The following is an 18,068-nucleotide window of genomic DNA, read 5'->3' as shown; positions in this document are numbered from 1 at the left end:
TTTCTAATGCAGTCTAAATTCTGAAATTATGTGTAGAGTTACAAAAGATACCCTCAGGCAGTGCAAATGATTAGATGGGACATACTTACTTGCGTGCCTTGCCCTGTGCTTGAGAGGTCTGTGATCCCTTTCCGAGTGCTGGTCGTCTTCTCCCTGCTCCGTGCCTTCTGATGAGATTGCAAAGGAGAGGAGGGAAGGAGGTGCTTCTGACTGCCCTCCTTCCTCTTGAGAATCAACACACCCCCTTTCAGCTAGAGACCTGTGTGCTTCCTTCTCCCTGTCCGAACAGTCTAGGATCACCTCCACCCTGGGGAGAGATGGAGCTGCACTCTGGATCCTCTTGACCTCTTTGCCACTAGAAAACTGGACTACTTTGCTTGACCACTGGATGTTGCCCTCTTTCACGCCCAGGGGAATTGCGATTACAGGGCTAGTCCCGTCCTGTTGTACACTGGGTCCTCTTCCTGAAGGGGTGCATTTTTCTGCCCCTAAGAGAGTCACAGTAGGAGCATTGGTGCTCTTGTGTGCATCATTTGAGAGGGACAGCTGCAGCTCAACCATAGTACCTGGCCTTCTTTCTTCTGTCTTCCCTCTGAAAGCAGCCTCGTCTGTCTCGAGCACTTTGGAGCTGCCTATCACTTTAGGAGTAATTCTGTGGCTTTGTATGGTCTCTTGTTTCATTTCAGAAAAGTGTGTGTTGCTTTCTCCTGCTCCCTGGTGAGTCTCACTGTATATCTCTGTGATGCATAGATCTCCATGGGGTATCTCTTTCGCTGTGTTAATTTGCAGTGTAGTACTCTCCCTATAGTTGTCATTTTTTATGTTATCGTGCCTTCCATTTTCTCTTTCAGCGCTCAAGGTTTCATTTATTCCATTGGAGGATCTGCACATACATAAACAAGTAATTCAAGAAATTAAGCTGCTGTAAGCACAGCAATTGTAAGTACAGTTACAAAAAGCAATTTCTGTGTAGTATTTTTCCCCCTATATTTATTGTGGTACCTGCTAGCATGTCCATTTAAGTAGAAGAATTTTCTGACAATGTAGAGGTCTTAAATTGAAGCATCTTTGTATCTTTCAAAGTTCTTCAACTTAACAGTTCAGTAAGAGGGAAATTACACTACTGCAGTAGAACTATGATCCCTCTACCATCCTTCTGCTATGTTGAGTTATATCATTCCTAACATCAGTATGCTTTCACAGACACATTTCTGTCATAGTGTTTCCAGGCAAATGCTGCTGAGGCTTCTGGGACAATACTTCATATTTCACATGTGCATGAGAAAATTAGCTTTGCATGACACCAGAAGAGTGGTTAATTTTTGGCTCTGTGACTACTACTGCAACTGTTTTAGGCACCATCCTCACATACAGTTCCTGTCCCAAATAGTTTACTCTCTAAGGAATAGATAAGTACTGAATGAGGATCACAGGGAGGGGAATGAATACTTAAAATACACATTCAAATAATTCCTGTGAGGATCATTATACTTATATATCATGGAACAGTTAAAACATTCTGGGCTTAGTCCAGTGATCTAGTGAGAAAGGATAGTGAACCCATACTTCCTGAAGCCTACTATATACCTCACTGTAGCTTCCTTTTTTAAACTATTCATTCCCCTGGCCCAGTTAGGCTGTTTTACAGGTGTTAGAACTCCTGGTGTACTCTCTAGCTTCTTTCAGTACTCTGGGCCATACTGACTGCTATGAATTTGAGAAGAAAACTTTTCTATACAGCAAAACTGCAGCATGTTATTAAGGCTTTCTGTTGACTAGAAGGCAGCAAAGCACTTTTTCAAATGAGGGAAGCCGTGGGTACCCTCAGTAAAATATTAGAATCAAGTATTATGGAAATTTCTGAAATAAAAAGCAGGTCCAGGTATTCTGAAACTTTGGAACCCCCTACAAAGAAAGGCTGGAAGAAGCAACAGAAGAAATAAATCTGTCAGTGCACTGAAGAGACTTCAATATCACTTGCTTTTCTAGCCATGCAGCATACTGTTTGTAGCAGTCTGGGTCTGCCTCAAATAGCACAAAATGTGTAACATCCATTACACCACATATGGAGCTACATAAAGGTCAGACAGATTTTAATTTAGGGAGCTCCTTGTGAATGCTGCTGCATTCCATCATGTTATGCTGTTTGGATGATCAATTGTACTGCTCTGAAGCACAGATAAATTACAGAAATCTGTAAACATTTCCTTGTAAGATATGAAACTGGGGGCTGGGCCAGTTAAATGTTAGCCTTTATTGGTAGCTGAGTGATTGTGTGTATGTATGTGTGCGAGAGAAAGATTTCCACCTTAAAAGGCCCTCGCTACTTTTGGATATGCTTCTACTCTATATAGACATAAACGTGTATCCACGTGTCAAGAGGCAGAATACTGGGTCTGATCACTTTTTTGTCATTTAAGATTCTGTTTTGTCAAATTATTTTTTTTGTTTCAGGTCTTTCCAGCTCACTGCAGGAACAACACGCCTGGTGTAATTCCAGGAAGGAAGCAGAACTCATGGAGTCAGCACAGCAGGGTTTGTCTCAGAGTCATGTTTTACTCCCTACATGGTGCATTTAATTTTGGTATGCACTTAGCACACTCCCTACTTCCCCCTAGAAATTTTCTTTCTAGACTCAGCAGTAGCCCGAGAGTTGCTAACACTGATGTGAAAAGGGCAGGCTTGCGTTTCTGTTTCTGTCCCCACTCTCGATGTTTCCCGGATACATCTGTTCAGCATTTGTCGGGAAGGTCAGTAAGATGCCCCCCCACATGGCAGCTGGAGAGTGCCTGCCCTGAAGGGTGTCTCTTTCCTCTGATCCTGTAAACCGAAGATTTTGTGGACGCTGCTGGTCAGTAACTGTGGTTTACAGGGAATTGGGAAAACTTTTTGTAGACATGAAAGGCCAAGTAGCATTTTAAAAACTACTTTAAAAGCCCAATTTTCCTCCCAGTAAGCTTAGTAAGAGCAGAATTAGGCCAACAATGAATGCCTATGAAAATCTCATCCTTCATGCAAATAGTTCAGGAGCAGTCAGAAGCTTCACAAGGAGAAATATTCTTCCCTGCCAGCAAAAGATGCTTGGGTGGAAAGATCACCATTGGAACACCACTTTAATTAGGCATTATTGTTTCATCATGATTCCCAGTGTTTTCTTGAGATGGCTGCTAAGAAGTGGCTACTCAGAAAAGGAAAGATTTGCTTCTCATTGCTTTCAGAGGATGCCAAGACATTTCCTGAAAAATCCTTCTGGTGGTGGTGCTGAGAGGGCTACTACTGACAAAGGAGGTGGCAAGGGAATAGAAATGTTTCAGTTTATTCTTCCATACCCTGGAAGATACTGACAGTAGGGGCTGGGAGTTGGGAGAGGTTAGCTGATGAGAAGAAATTCAAAGATTCTCACAGTGAATTGCTTTAGAACATTTTAGTCACTTTCAGAGTGCTGAGCAACTGCAGTTTTCTTAAAATTTCTTACAGACGCAGTTTCATTCCATGAAACACTGAATTATGTGGTCTAAGCACTCTGTTTTCGTTCTGATTTTCAGGACATGTCTTGCCGTTCACCATACATTCAAGCAGGGGCAATGGAGCCAACGGAAGATGTGCTGTCACTTTCAGCTAGAGCATACTGTGGCCTTCAGACCAACTGAAATACCAGTTATAGAGCAGCAACAGGCAGGAGTCAGAACATATGGAGCTATTTCTATGGCTGCAAAGAAGACAGCTGGTCAGCCACAAATATCATTTTTACAAGTGCAGTTCCCATAATCATGTTATGAATTAAAAACTTAAGAATGCAGATACCACATGAGAAGCACTCAAATAGTACACTGCTGAACCAGAAACAAGAGCTATGCACTATGGAGGAGGTAAGCTGTAAACCTCAGCTATCACTGTTCTCCTGATCTCATCACATTGATCCATTACTCAGCCCAAGACAACATGCAAGACAGGCCATGCAAATTGTCTGTTATAAAGAAAATGAATATTCCTTTAGAGATTATCAAGGCATACAAGAGCATCTTGTTTTGAAGGCAGATTGTAACTTTGAACTACTAGACACTTTAGGAAGGTCCCTTTGCGCAGGTTGCAGAAACCACAGAGGAATTTCACATGCTGTTTAGACACCCCTGGTAACCAGAGACAAGTGGCTTTTTTTGCACTAGCGTCCTTTCAGCCTTTCCAGTGACACTGCTCTGTTAGTTGTCATGATGAATCCTCACCCCTTTCTGTCCTCCTGGACCTGCCTGTGGGAGAGCAGACACAGGGAACTGCAGTAGCTCAGGGAGGAGCCATAATTCCTTACAAGGAGTGTGGAAGTCTCAGGTCTTTTCTTCCTCCTCTTACCCACACTGAAGGAATTCAGAGTTCATCTTGTCTGAATTCAAAGTCTGGGGAGAATGTGCTTGCTGTAGGTGGTTCTGAACTCAAGATTGCATGCATTACACTGATGACAATTACAGAACAGTTATTAGAGTAGACTGATATGCAGTGAGCAGTGATGCTGGCTTGCTTGCAAATTTACATGAAAGTTCTCTGCTCTAAGAAGATCAAAGCATTTTCAAAGAAAACTGAAATTTGCTATCGCTATTTTATAAATGGAGACACTAAGACCCGGAGGGCTGTAAGTGTCTTGTCCCACCTCATCTAGTGAAGTGTTAACAGCTACAGAAATAGAATTCATGATTCCCAGACCCTCTCCCCCTCCTGACTACTAACACGTTTTGCCACCCAAGAAGACTATTTGCCATGTCACCATCAAGGCGTATCTGTGTAACACGCTTTCTCCATCTATACAGTCTTTGCTTTTTGTAAGCCTCACTTCCCTATCTATAGGGAATAACAACACTTCACTACTTCAAAGGGGTGGAAAGAATAATTGAACTTAAGACTCTGCAGTATGCAGATATGGTAGTGGACACCTTGTAAGTATCAAGAATGCTTAATACGAAATAAAATCATTACATTTGGAGACTGTAGTCTTAATTCTGTGCCCGAACTGTACTGTTCGAATTACATACATTAATTCCTTCAGATCAAATGCTCTGTCTTCCCTCCCTTTTCTGTACAGACAAGCAGAGTTACAGACATAAATAAGAGGACTATCAGAAACACACAGTATATGTCTGCAAAACGAGTGCATTCAAAACCAGCATTTTCCACACAGTTCACTGAGCAGAATTGCACCAAAGCATTCTAGCATTCCTGTACCTCTTGATAAGCATCTGCAGGACGTCAGTCAGGCTTTCCATTAGAATGATAACTTCAGCATAGGTTAAGTCTCCACAAGGCTTGCCATTGATAGACACCACCTCATCTCCCTCACACAGTCCAGCCTTAGCTGCTTTGCTCTTGCTGCGAACCTACAATGAGTCAAAAACAAAATTCCAGGTTGCACAATTAGTGTTCATTTGAAAACAGCAGCAACCATGTCCTCAACTTACTTTTGTCTGTACAAAAGAAAAAGGATCATTATTATTGGTCATAAATTTCTAGGAACACAAATTAATAACTTGTCCCCGTTGAGGTTAACACTGTTCTGGCTGGTATAAGCAAATACAAAAACTTCTGCTTTAGCAAGCTTGTGAGCTAGACATGAAACAGGCTGGAAATTGTTTTAAAAAAAAAGGAGACACAGAAGTCTGGGACAACAATCAATTGATCAGAGTTCAGCAGAAATGCAAAAAATCTTACTAGTTTCTCCCAAAATGAAAGACTACTAGAGCTGAAATCTATGCCAAGATGTTAAAAGAACAGTGTATAACTTCAGGCTCCTCTGGGCAGAATGTCAATATCGACATGCTGTTAGAGGTGCAGGTATACAGGCTTCTGGTATGTTGGACACTTTTCCTTAGAGGCCCAACTGTAGGTTTAGTTGCCAAACTATAAACATCTGAATCACTGGAGATCCTAAATCCATGTTTAGTCATCTGAGCAGTGCCCTGATTTATCGAAGTTAATACACGCCTGTTAGAGTTTAACCTTCCCTGTTAAGTACTCATTCAAGAATCTTATGCAACCTGGGTTTTGGTGTTTCACTTCTTTTTCCACTGGCAGCATGTTATAACTTATCCTAGTCTTTGTATAACAAAACCTAGATGGCTTTAACGCTGCTCAAGGTATGCCATACAGTTGACTGCTATTTTTAAAGTACATATTTGGCAAACAGTGTGTTATATTAACCAGGATGCTTGCAGGAGTCTATTTTAGAATGACACATACACATAAAAGGGCTGTCCTTGGGTTCTTTGCTCTCAGTCTTCTACCTGTTGGTGTGAGTACTTTTTATATGATATTCAGTTGGTGGATCGATACGTTATCCTTATTAATTCTCAGCATTTTCTTGAAAATTTTTGAAGAAATAGTATAGTTGTACCACACTCACAGCAGCAGAGTCAGTCCCCACTGACTCTAGGAAAGTTACTTCTGATATACACCAGATTTGAGGCCGCAACTGTCCCACAGACCCATGGAATTATCCCCAATATACTCTTGGGCCACTGGTCTGGTACCTAAGACACATTTCTGGAAGCAATTTTGAAAAGTTTCTTGGAATGAGGGTGATACAAAGAGTAGGACTGCATGTTTTTGTGTGATGGGGCCATGTGTCTTTGTTGTTTCAGTTTATACATACTCATATGTCATATTACGACTTTTAGAGCAGTGAAGAAACAGAAGCCTGGTGCATATAAAAGCCAGTTTCTACCTTGCAGAGTTAACATTTACAAATATGGAGTGGTATGCTGCTCTGTTTATCTCGCCTTAGGGAGGAGCATAAACATCCTTGTTCTTTGGGAAAAAAATGACAGTTAAAACAGTGTTTCGAATGTTTAGCTTCATGTATGTGTTAGGATTTGGGTTGAAGTTTTGTTATTGTTTTTTTTTTAAATAAGAGGGTATGCTATTAAAATTTTACAAGATGTCTTAGGTGTGAATGTAAATATTTAATGTGGATGCTAGGAGGAATTTAGAGTGAGTCTTTTTCAAAAAACACATAAACAGAAATTATAGTAACATGTGAACTCTGAAATAGCATAATGTGATACCTAGATTGTGAGAAGAAAACTTGTTTCTGTTTCCTTATTAGGTGTCTGAGAATGTGAGTATGTCAGTTCTGTCATAGGTTACCATTACAGCATTAAGTTTCTCAGGAGAGAAACTTACCCATTCCATAACTTCAGTGATTCCTGTCAAAAAGCAAAAGCACAAATGTACCATGTTAATAGGTCTACGTGAATCGCTAGACAGCTCAGCCAGTTTCCTGATTTTTTAAACAGACTCCTTGGTAGCATTCAAAGAAAATAGACAAGGGCATTGAATTTCCTTTTAAAGTTCTTGAAAGGGCCTCTCAGTCCATTTTTCTGCCTTGTGAATTGTTGAAAGATCACAATTGTGAGATATTTGGACCTTCATACAAAAACTCAGCCCCTTCTTTGACTGGGCACGCAGGAAAGAAATTACGGTAAGTCGCTATACCTCACTCTCTGGCAGCATTTCAGTTCTTATGCACATTAGAGCAAATTTCCTGTCAGTATTTTATTTCCAGGTTTATCTACATAAATCAAACCTCTGACATGATTTTGCCATTTCAGGATCACACTGCACATGCTGTTTGTATTAATGGTTCTCCTGACTTTATGTCAGCCTTTCTCCAGCCTCTGTTGGGGGAATAAAAGGGAGATCACTGACAAAAAAACAAGCAAGGGCAGGTTGTATAGTAAATGATAGCAGATTGCTGCTAGAGTAGAAATAGACCATCATCATTCGTGTTATTTTAGCCTCAGGATGTCACCAGGTTATTCAGCAACATGTAGACTGCCTTGCCAGGCAAGCTGTAATTGTTTCTGGTTTTGTTTGTTTGTCTTCACTGGAAACCCACAAAAAAGAACAAATAATTTTCTCATGTAAACCAAAACTTTTCAGATTTCTGGGGAGGGGGTAGGAAAAAAGGAAAAAAAAAACACCAACAACAAAAAAATCCCAAGAAGGTTTGTGGAAAGCAGGATCTCCCTGGTAAAATACGTGTTTAGTGCACAGTCTTCTCTCAGAGGAAGTTTTGGCAGAAAGCCTTTGACGAGCCAGTGGGAAACAAAAGCCTCCTTTGTTAGCAGAAATACAACTTAGTCGCACAGGGGACAGCAAGAAACCTTTACCCAGGTCTTGGGAACTTAAAGCGAGGCATATTTGGTTGTAAAACAGACGAGATTCTTCCAAAACTAGTGATTGCTGTTGCCTTATAGTGCAGCCCAGGCTTCCGCAGTTTTGTTTCTCCCGTCTGCTTTGGGCTGGAGTTTTCTTTAGGAAGGAAGAGCGTTTTTTTCCTGTTAAATTTGTGAATGGGATCTCACTACTAGAAAAATATGTTTGTAAAGATTGTCTTAGTTTTTCAGTGCTTGCAATACCGGTATAACACAGCGAAGCTGAGCCTGTACTGTTAGTGCTGAACCTGTCAAGACACCAGCTGCTCCTGCGCCATGTGGGCTTTAGCCCACTTTCCCAGTGAGGACTCTTTATTATTCAAGTTATATATCCTGCACTCATTAGAATGCTTCAGTTTTCTTCCAATTACAAAATTTCCAATGAAATGGCAATGGAAATATTTACTCTGAATTCCAAAGGTTTTACAGAAATCATTGTACAAGGTGTATTGGCATTGCAGCGGTGCTGTGCATGCTCTGCCCACAGGGAGTTTTAGATTTCTGAATTTTTAACAGTATTAAAGTGTTCTATATAAATAGCTGTACATAAAGACTTCAAATTATTCTGAGCCCTAAGCCATTCGTTATAATATTCTTGAATTTCAGGTGTTTAGATCACTGTTGCTAGAGGGTGTGAAGAACAGTGCTGGATTACTTGGAGAATTTACCTGAAGTAAGTAATTTCTTTTTGTTCCCACCTTACTCCTGTATCCAGAATTTCCCACTATCAGGAGTGCCCCTTGCTGCTTAAAATGTCAAGTGCTGAGCAATTCCTCATATCCACAGAGATCTTAATCTTAGGGGAAACTCCCTTTGTGAAGAACTTAGCCTGGATGCTCGATGTTATCTGAGCACCACGGAGGAGCCAGGACCCCGCTGTGAGCAGTGGGGCACAAGCCCACACAAGCAGCAGCATCACTGCTCCCTGGGACAGAAGGCCACGGGGGCTGGCGGAGGGCTCCTCGGCCCCTCACCTGGCACCTACTCACAAGCAGCTGCTGCAATGAGGGATCTGTAAAGACTTGGGATGGAAGCTGTGAGTGAGGAAGGGCTGGCTGTTGTGGTGCACCGGTGGGGCATCACATCCCAAAGGCACTGGTATGTGGGGGGAGAAGTGTGGGATAGTAACTTCCTGCGGGTTGGTGGTAGCTGCGGGATGCTGCTGGGGCTGGAGTAGTCATGGGTGCCTGCAGCACATGGCAGTTTCAGTGAGTTTCTTAACCAGTGAAACATGAATAAACTGAGGGATACACAGTGGCTGCGCTCAAGCTAGTGTGGGGCAAAGGAGAGGTTTTGTAGAGAAAGCTGACACTGAATGCCCAGCCTTCGTGCTGTGTATGCTGTTGTGTTTTTACTTTAAACTAGCTCCAACCTCATTTTGTTACCTGAAGACTCCTTGCCAGGTAGCAGGTATTAGGTCTGCTCCTTTGAATTAATCTGGAAGCGGTTTAGTTTGTATAACCCAAAACTATTCCGTGCTATGAAACAACATATGGTAAATCAGGGTAGTAGGGAAACTTGCTTCAAAAAATGTAATCCTGATGAAGCTAAAAAGCTAAAGTAGATGCACCTGTTACTTGTTGCGGCTGCAAGTGGATGCACAGACAGCAACTGGGGCTCAGCTTACCAGCTGATGATCTTGGTTGTGTGTCCGAGCCCTATAATAAGCAGATCAGAGAGTTGAGGTATGTTGAACCTGGTAACAAGGTCAATGAGTTGTAGTTTAAAGCGAGGCAAATGGACTTGAGGATGCTCTGCAGTCCTGGTTCTCCAATTGTGCAACTAAGAAATTATTAGGGTATTTCATAGTCTTGCTTTTATGTTGTGACTTCTGGGAAGGATGACTTATATTTTAATCTTATTCTGGTGTGCTGCTAGGAGTACACACCTGATCCTGGGATGTGCGTCTAAGTGATATGCTTCAACTGTAGCCTGACTGAGCAATCAATCTGAGGAAATGAGCAATCTGAGCATGAGCACAAGCCATTTAGCCTAAAGCTTTATCTAGTAAAGTAAGGCTTCTGGAGCTTTAAAATATAGGTATATTTGCACAGCGACATTCTCAACTCAAAGCAGGCTTTCCAAACTGTGAGTTATTCTCAGAACTATTTTGTGATCCTTTTTCAGTTTGTCAGAAGCTTTTAGACAACAGAGCAGAAAGTATTACTACTGGATGTAGTAGAAATACACTTCCCCGCTATTTAAGGTCCCTTGCTCATGCAGACAGAGTAGCTTCTTTCATTGAGGGGTCACCTCTGGAAGTGTCTCTTCAGTTGAATATCCTATCTGATTCCTGAAGCCTCTTCTGAACTGTTGTATGGCCCTCAAGGCTTGAAGTTAGTTTCGGTGAACCTTATTTACACATCTAAGTCCTCAACGTTAGTCCTGAGTTTTTGATGGCTGGCCTTGTGTTTTGTTGTGATGAAACGTGTTGCCCCAAATAGCATGGCTTACAAGGGAAACGTGACTTCTGTAGATCAGTTGTCTGTCTTCGTTATTGTTTACTACTTGAGTTATGTCAGCTGCAAACTTTACCAGCATTGACTTTGTGTTTTCTTTTAGACTGATGATTAAACATCAGTAACAAAGCGTAAGAGGTGCTTAGCAATGATATGTCCTTTGACTACTGTTATGCCCCTGCTGAATGATGATTTCTAATTTGAGGTTACCTTCGCAGACCCAACAGCTACCCAGCTTTTAGAGCAGTATCTTTTACTATAGCAGCAAACTTGGATGTCTTGCCATCATCAGTAATGCAGAACTGTGTTTAAGAAATATCTATTAAATAGTCCTTTTTAAATAAAACAATTATTAACCTTAAACTTGGGATTGCAACCCTTATTTTGTGTAGTCACTTCGGTCTCCCCATTAACTAATTGAGTAGCTTTGTTTAAATGTGCCTGGTATGGAGGTATTTTACATTTTTTTCCCCACAAAAGCGGTGACCTATTTTCTGTTTAGAAAATAAAAATTAGTCTAGGCCTTCCCATTATACAGAAATTGTGTAATTTTTTTTTATTCTATAAGCCGGTTCTATCTACCTGCCACTTTACATGACTCTCTGCATGTAACATTAAGATTTTAGGATCTCTCTTCAGGGATTGTCTGACAGGCCACAGAGTAACCATTAGTGGGTTTTTAGCATCAGGTTTCTAAAGGCTGTTTTTTTTAATTTTTTTTCCCTTTCCCCAGGCTATGGCATGCCATCCTTACACTAGTTTAAGGCGGATATATGTAACTAGGTGGTAAGCACAGTTAAAACTTCTCTCTTGGTGTCAGTACGCTGTTTCACACTTGTAAGCGCAACTATCAGTTTTGTCTATTTATGTTGACAATTGTTTCTGGACACAGAATTATTTTCTGAATCGGATGGCTGTTACAAGGAGGGGTTTAGTTTTCCAGAAATGCTGATTCCTTTACTGGTGGAAAAAATACAGGTCTGAACATAGAACAGGATGTCTGATTTCTTAGTTACAATTACTCCTTTGTATTGTCAGAGAGATAAAAAGGGGAAAGAAGCAAAGATAATAGGTATCAGTATGCGGGAAAGGGGGAGTGGGGCTAGGAGTATGGAGACACCACCTCTTCTTTCTTTGTCCATACTAGTATTAAAGCAACAAGTGTTTGATGCACCCTTTCCATAAGTAATAGTTTCCCTAAAAGAAACAACTTCCAATTTTAACATTTGACACCCTGAATACAGATCTGATGTTTCTGAATCTAAAACTTTTTGGATACAGTCAGATATCTTAACTTTAACAGAAGGTAAAGTTAAGTTAAAAATCCAGGTTAAGTGGACTATGTACCAGAAATAACAAGGAAGTCGACTGACTTGAATATGACCTGCTCTTGGCCATAAAAGCAATGGTGATTCAAAAGCCAGGGGCAATGAAGAAGTGATCCAAAATCTATGCAATTGAACAAAGTTGTATTCTGCTTGCTGACGAACTGGCAAATAGTACTACGTGTGGAAGTACACAAAGTGTATGTGGAACTCGGCTTTGCCACTTAACTAAGTACAACATAGTATTGCCACAAGTAAAGGCCTGCCTGCTAGTTGCTGCAATACATAATTTAGCTACTTAACATGGGTCTCTTAAATATGTTCAAGGCCAGCATAAATAAGTTAATGTAATCAATACTTAGTTTAATTTTATCACTGATTAGCTCATACTTTCCAGCTCATACTTTTTCCATTAATTGCTTAGCTAGGGGTTAGTCAGGAAGTTCAGGATCAGGGATCAAAGGTCAGTGTTTCTTGTAGACAATTTAAAAAAAAAAAAAAACCAAAAGCACTTAATCTCTTTTATTATAAACCCCACAGCAAAGGCAGTGGCTAGGATATGTATTTCTGTATTTGTTAATTTTATTAGCGTGACAGATAATTTTAATGTCCGATGCTCTTTATGAGCAGGGAGCAGAAGCACTGAGTGGCACAATTGTTAGTGTATTAGTGGTTTTAGTTGTGTGAAACTAGGGAATTAAAATGAAGTTACAAATTAACTGAATTCAGGCACAGTTTATAAGTTGGGGCTCTAGGGCCTTGTTTTACGGCGTTTATGAATGCAGGAGCCCTTTAGACAAAAAAGTAACCTTCAGTTACTAAGCTTTTTGGTTTTTAGATATAAATGTCTGTATAGTAAATTAAGCCTACCTCATAATATGTTTGGATTTTTTAGGGATCTCTGTAGATCCTTTAAATAGCTCAGAGACTTCAGGCTGGTAAACACTGATCTTGCTAAGTCAAAAGCCTGGGTCTCGGCTCACAACTTAGTGCAAACCGGCATTTGCCAGTGCTTCTCAGTCCAGAGCACCAGCCCTTCCACTGACAATGTTCTGAACCTTCCCAGGCAGGTGGTGGGACGTGTGTGAAGTACTCCACAGTCACATAATCAATAGAGGTGACGCAGACACAAACTCGTATCCCTTCTTTTTGTTTTGTTTGGGTTTGTTTTGTGGGGTGTTTTGTGTTTTTTTTTTTTTAAATGCAAGTTTACAATGAGAATGTCGAATGTATTTCCACCTCGATGCTTTCTTCCCTAACCCCAAGCTTTGCCATCATGGGCTGTATAAATGTAAGCCTTAGGAAAAAGGGGACCTGTTTCTCCTTTGCATGGACTTCATGTAGATATTAGTACCCATCTAGAAATTCAGATATGAATTCTCTGGTGATGTAGCTATCTATTAAAAAAATATAGTCAGTGACACAAGCCTTTTTGTGACCTTTCCAATCCATAAGGATCCAGTCTTTGCCTTCCATCTCTAAACCTGCCACTATTTAAAATTACAGTTTTAAATGTCTATGTTTTGTCAGCTTTATCTGAAAACAAACTGACAATTTCCAGCGTCAAATCAACACTTCTGGAAACAAAGATATGACCTGTCAATCAGCCTGTAGATCCTGTTTCATACAAGGCATCAAGGTCTTTGCTGGAATAACTCTATTTAAGATGCTTTGACCTGCATCATGGCTTGGAAGCTAAGTCATGACTGCAACTTGTAGGCTGTATGCTTAAAATAGTGAGGGAATCTGAAGAAGAAAGGGAAAAAAAAATCCCCCAAACCCTAATAAAACAATAATAAAGTTAGACTACTTGTTTTTCTGGTTGATAAATCTAGGCTTGTTGAAGGTAGTATGTACTTGTGTGTTATTAATGCTTATATGAACGTGCCATTCAGCTCTTGAGCTCACTCTGGTTTTTCAAGCACATGGAATTAGTACCCATACAACAGTTTATCTGTTGTAGAGACAGATTTAATGCATAATAGCTTTCTGTTTTATGGTTAACGTGCAACTCCTAACTCCAGAATAACAATGTTCTCTTCAGCAAGAAAGCAAAAATCTTCACAGCTATTACCTTGCCAGCTCCTCCACCTAGTTTGAGCACTGTTTTGAACACTACAACTAAATTTGTCTAAAATTCGTCTCTTTAATTCTGTGTTTGTGAAGGATATTGGTGACACAGATATTGGAGATCACGATATGCTTCATATAGACAGCTGGGAAAATCAAGGTCAGAAAGTGTTTCATTTTCCTAGTCCATGTGTCAGGGCAAGCTGCAGTTGTTATCAGACCTTGTGCCCATGCATGAGGAAAACTGAATGATCTTTGTGGTGTTAGTTTCCTTTTTGAATAGGTACGTAAAGAGAAGGTAGTTATCAGTAGGTAGAAAGATAGAGATGAGCAGACAGGCAAGAGTTACCAGGTCTTCAGAAAGGGAATTTGAGTTGCTCGCAGATTTAACTGAGCAATGGTAGCATAGTTTAGGAGTTCCTTGAGAGGTTTTCAAAACCATATAATTAGGAAATGTTCTTGCCTAGAAGTCCAGTCTGGGCTTCATGTCCACATAAATTCATTGGAAATACCAGGTTCTGGTCAAACTGAAGGACCGGCATTTTTGGCAGGCCAGAGATCAAGCTTAGGGATTAAATTTTAAGCAGGCTGGGTTATTACTGTTGGGGTTTAAGTGGGACAACTTACCTGTACAGGAGTATTCTGTATACAGACTCTTAAAATCCATAGTGGCTGTATATATTTTATAAAGGGTCTCTTTCAAGCTGGTATACCAAATTCTAGCCTGGTTTCATTAGCCATGCCACTATTTGAGTATGAGTCCGCTGCACGGTGTGGCACAAGCTATTTGCATCTGCACTGCCTGGAGAGGAGTCTGCATCAGGCTGATACGAGTTCCCAACCCCTCCATACTGAACTTCACCACCAGACAAGCTATTTCCTTCAGACTCGGTCACAGTAAAAGCCACAATGTAAAACCTTCAGACAGGGCAAATTCATCAGGAGTGTGAGATCCAACCCATCCCTAGCTCCTCTGAATGTGTGGGAATGCAATAAGGAGTCTTGCTCCTAGAGTATGTTAGATACTAAAGCTGGAGTGCTGTGACTTTAGCTAGTATAAGTACAGTAAAATACAGTTTTCTGTATTTTACAGTCACTGTGTCCCATTCTTTGGGGAGTGTATATAGAATTTGCACAGTAAGACTAGTGAGACCATGCCAAATGTCTGTTAATTAATTGGGTTGAACAAAGATGCTTCTAAGCTATCTCCTGAATGCTTTTCCTGGGAGGAAGCTTTGAATAAGGAAGTACCATTGGCTTGCAAGATAAACACAGAAATATTTCCTCTCATCAAATTCTTCCCAGTAGAAGGATAATGATATTGGGAATTTGGCAATTCAGCACACTCTCTTCTGCATCTGGTCTTAAGGGAAGGCTCCTAGACACATCTGCTGTTGTAGAAATGGCTTTCATGTCTGTCTGTAAAGCTAATTATATTTCTAAATGGGCTTTAAAATGAGAAGATACAACATTAGAGAGATCAAAGGAGAAATGAGTTAGTATGTTCAGATGTATTTTTGTTACTTAATGTTCTTTAGTGTCTGATGCAATTCTTGAACTGTTGGATTAAATCTACAAAGTCTTTCCAGAAGGTGAGGTAGGATGTTATTCTTTGAGTTCACGGGAGTGCAGCCATTGATTATCATGAAGATAGTAGTTAGAAAAGTTGAACAGTGATCTAATATTATGGTAGTTTATGGCAAAATATGTGATATATGTTGTTAAGCTACATAAAGCGAAGGTACTTTTTAACTTTAAAACCCATTGATCTAGTTGTCTGAAAGGTTCTGGCTTTACTTGCAAACTCACAGCTAAAGCAAAGCTTTAATCATGGTTTACTCATGTAAAAGTTCATGAGACATTCTTGCAGAGAGGTGACGGTACCATCTAGTTATTGGCTTACTTATTGTTTAAGTCTGTGTCCAGTCATCCTGCTGTTGCACTGTAGATGTGAAATCACACTTACTGAGCACGCTGGTTCAGTTTGGCAACTGTCATCTCCTCCTTCCCATAATGTTTTCTTCATAATATGTGCGACGAATGCGGTGTGGTACAACATCTTATACATACTGTTGTGGGAGGGTTAAAGAACAGGTTTGACCATTTATATATTGACAGAGCACTTGTGCCGTTTGGAACCAGAGAGCAGACTGATCTTAGTGAAAAGAAAAACCTGTTCAAATTCCCAAAAGCTTTGCCTAATGTACTAGTGTATCATCTTGCTAGTGGTTGCCTTTCTCTGGCAGAAATCCAAAGTTAGCAGCTGAAGAGGGGATGAGATAATGACCTCTGAAATATGGATCTGGTATGCTGGCGACGCAGCAAATTTCCCAATAGTGAGCTTGGGTAGAGCACTTAAAGTCTGTTATTCATTTTGTGCAACACATCTAGTGTATAGCCTGGCTACGGGTTATCCTTTTTGGGGTGTACTACTGCATACTTGTAGTTGATGTGTCAACGCTGAAATGTGCTGATTTGCTTTTTACTAGTGCTACTGGTGAATTGGTGAACATGTGACAAGGAGAAGAATGATGCCATTGCCTCTCAATAGTGTGGCTGTGCCTTGTCTCCTCTATTTCCATTCCCCTTTTCTTCTTGCCCTACTTGAACAGTGACTGGCTTTATGCTTCCTGGCTTATTTTAAAATCCTAACCAACTTTGATCTCTCCATGAACATTGTAGCTACGTTTTGATTCTTTTTTTTCCTGCCGCCCCCTGTGCAGAGAGGTAATTGAATTGTCAACACTTCTTTGGGACTGAGAAAATAATGCAGCTCTACTGAGTGCTTTCATATATAGGTAGCATCAAAAGTCTTTTAACTACAGTATAGCTTATGGCCTGTGAAAAAGAATTTCTGTGATGACAAGGTTAAGAAAGAATAAAGATGTCTGTATTATCCACCACTGAACAGTCTGAGGCAACGTTGTAAGTACTACAATAGGCAGTCCTTGTGGTAAGCGTATCCACTGCCTAATCTTGGGCTGAGCTCTTGTCACAGGCACAGCAGTGACACTGCTATGTACTTGTGCTGTTAGTATGGTCTTAAGACCATGTGCTAGGCGTTTCCAGTAGAAAAAGTGGCACATTTCTTATACAAAAATTGTAAAGGACAGGTAAATGAAAGGTGAAAAGCAAGAACTGCCATCTGAAAGTACTTGTCTTCTCGTGGTGCTGAGATAATAGGGTATATGCATGCTGTTACAAAGAGAACAGCATTTCTAGCTGAGACTTGTGGCTGTTGGTAGAAAGCAGCAAAGGTATGTGAGAAATAACTAAAAACTTAAGCACTTTCAGGCCTGTAATTCAGTTTCTTAAGAAAAAAAAAACCCGCTGGTTTATTTTTCTGTTCCTCCCAATAAATGAGAGGGAAGGGGGGAAAAGGGGTCATGTGCTTCCTCTTTGTTTAATTGAGATACGTGATATGAGGTATATTTTAGTCCATTCTGGTGAGTTTGCATCGCATCATGCAGTGCTCTAAAACAAAGATGTATGGGCTAGCTGTAGGGCTGAAGTGGAATAACTGTATGAGGAAGATACTAATCAGGTGTGCCTGAGCCATGCCACCAACTGCCATCCTCTAGGGAGAGGGGTTGCAGGTCCTCGGGGGCAAATGGAGGGGGGAAAAAGAGAGGACGGGGAAAAAGAGAGGAGGCAGAAACAGAGGGTGGGGTGCTGGGGTCAGGAGACTGTCTTCACCTCTAAAATACATTCATATGGCTTTAACTGTAAAGTAGAACAAGCTGAACGCGTTCTGTTAAGTGGTTTAGGAATGAGCTGTTTTAAATTTCTCAGACAAAATCTGTGGTGCCATGGCAAGTCCTTTAGAAAAAACATGTTACATCAATGTGATTACAAGTTTCCCTGACAGAGTTAATCTTGTTGGGAAAAAGCTCAAATATGCAATTATCTATAATAATTAATTGCATATTCCTGATTCTTTGAGTCACCATACTGACTCTCCCATTAATATAGTCAGAGCTGATATCAGAACATATAATTACTTGTCTTTATCCTTT

The 18,068-nt window shown here is 40.5% G+C and overlaps 1 protein-coding gene across 2 annotated transcripts in view; it reads right to left on the bottom strand.

The window, feature by feature from the left end:
* SYNPO2 (synaptopodin 2) overlaps positions 1-18,068 on the bottom strand; it is a 98,760-nt gene that overhangs the window by 29,408 nt on the left and 51,284 nt on the right. For both annotated transcript variants that reach the window (XM_075090122.1, XM_075090121.1), the window contains exons 2-3: positions 5,212-5,363; positions 90-883 (exon numbers count right to left, since the gene is read on the bottom strand). In XM_075090122.1, coding sequence (XP_074946223.1) covers positions 90-883; positions 5,212-5,363 — 946 coding nt within the window. The remainder of the gene's footprint in view (positions 1-89; positions 884-5,211; positions 5,364-18,068) is intronic.

The sequence above is a fragment of the Phalacrocorax aristotelis genome, chromosome 4, assembly GCF_949628215.1.
Source record: "Phalacrocorax aristotelis chromosome 4, bGulAri2.1, whole genome shotgun sequence".
Classification (NCBI taxonomy): Eukaryota; Metazoa; Chordata; class Aves; order Suliformes; family Phalacrocoracidae; genus Phalacrocorax; species Phalacrocorax aristotelis.
This window is presented reverse-complemented; position numbering and strand designations above follow the sequence as displayed.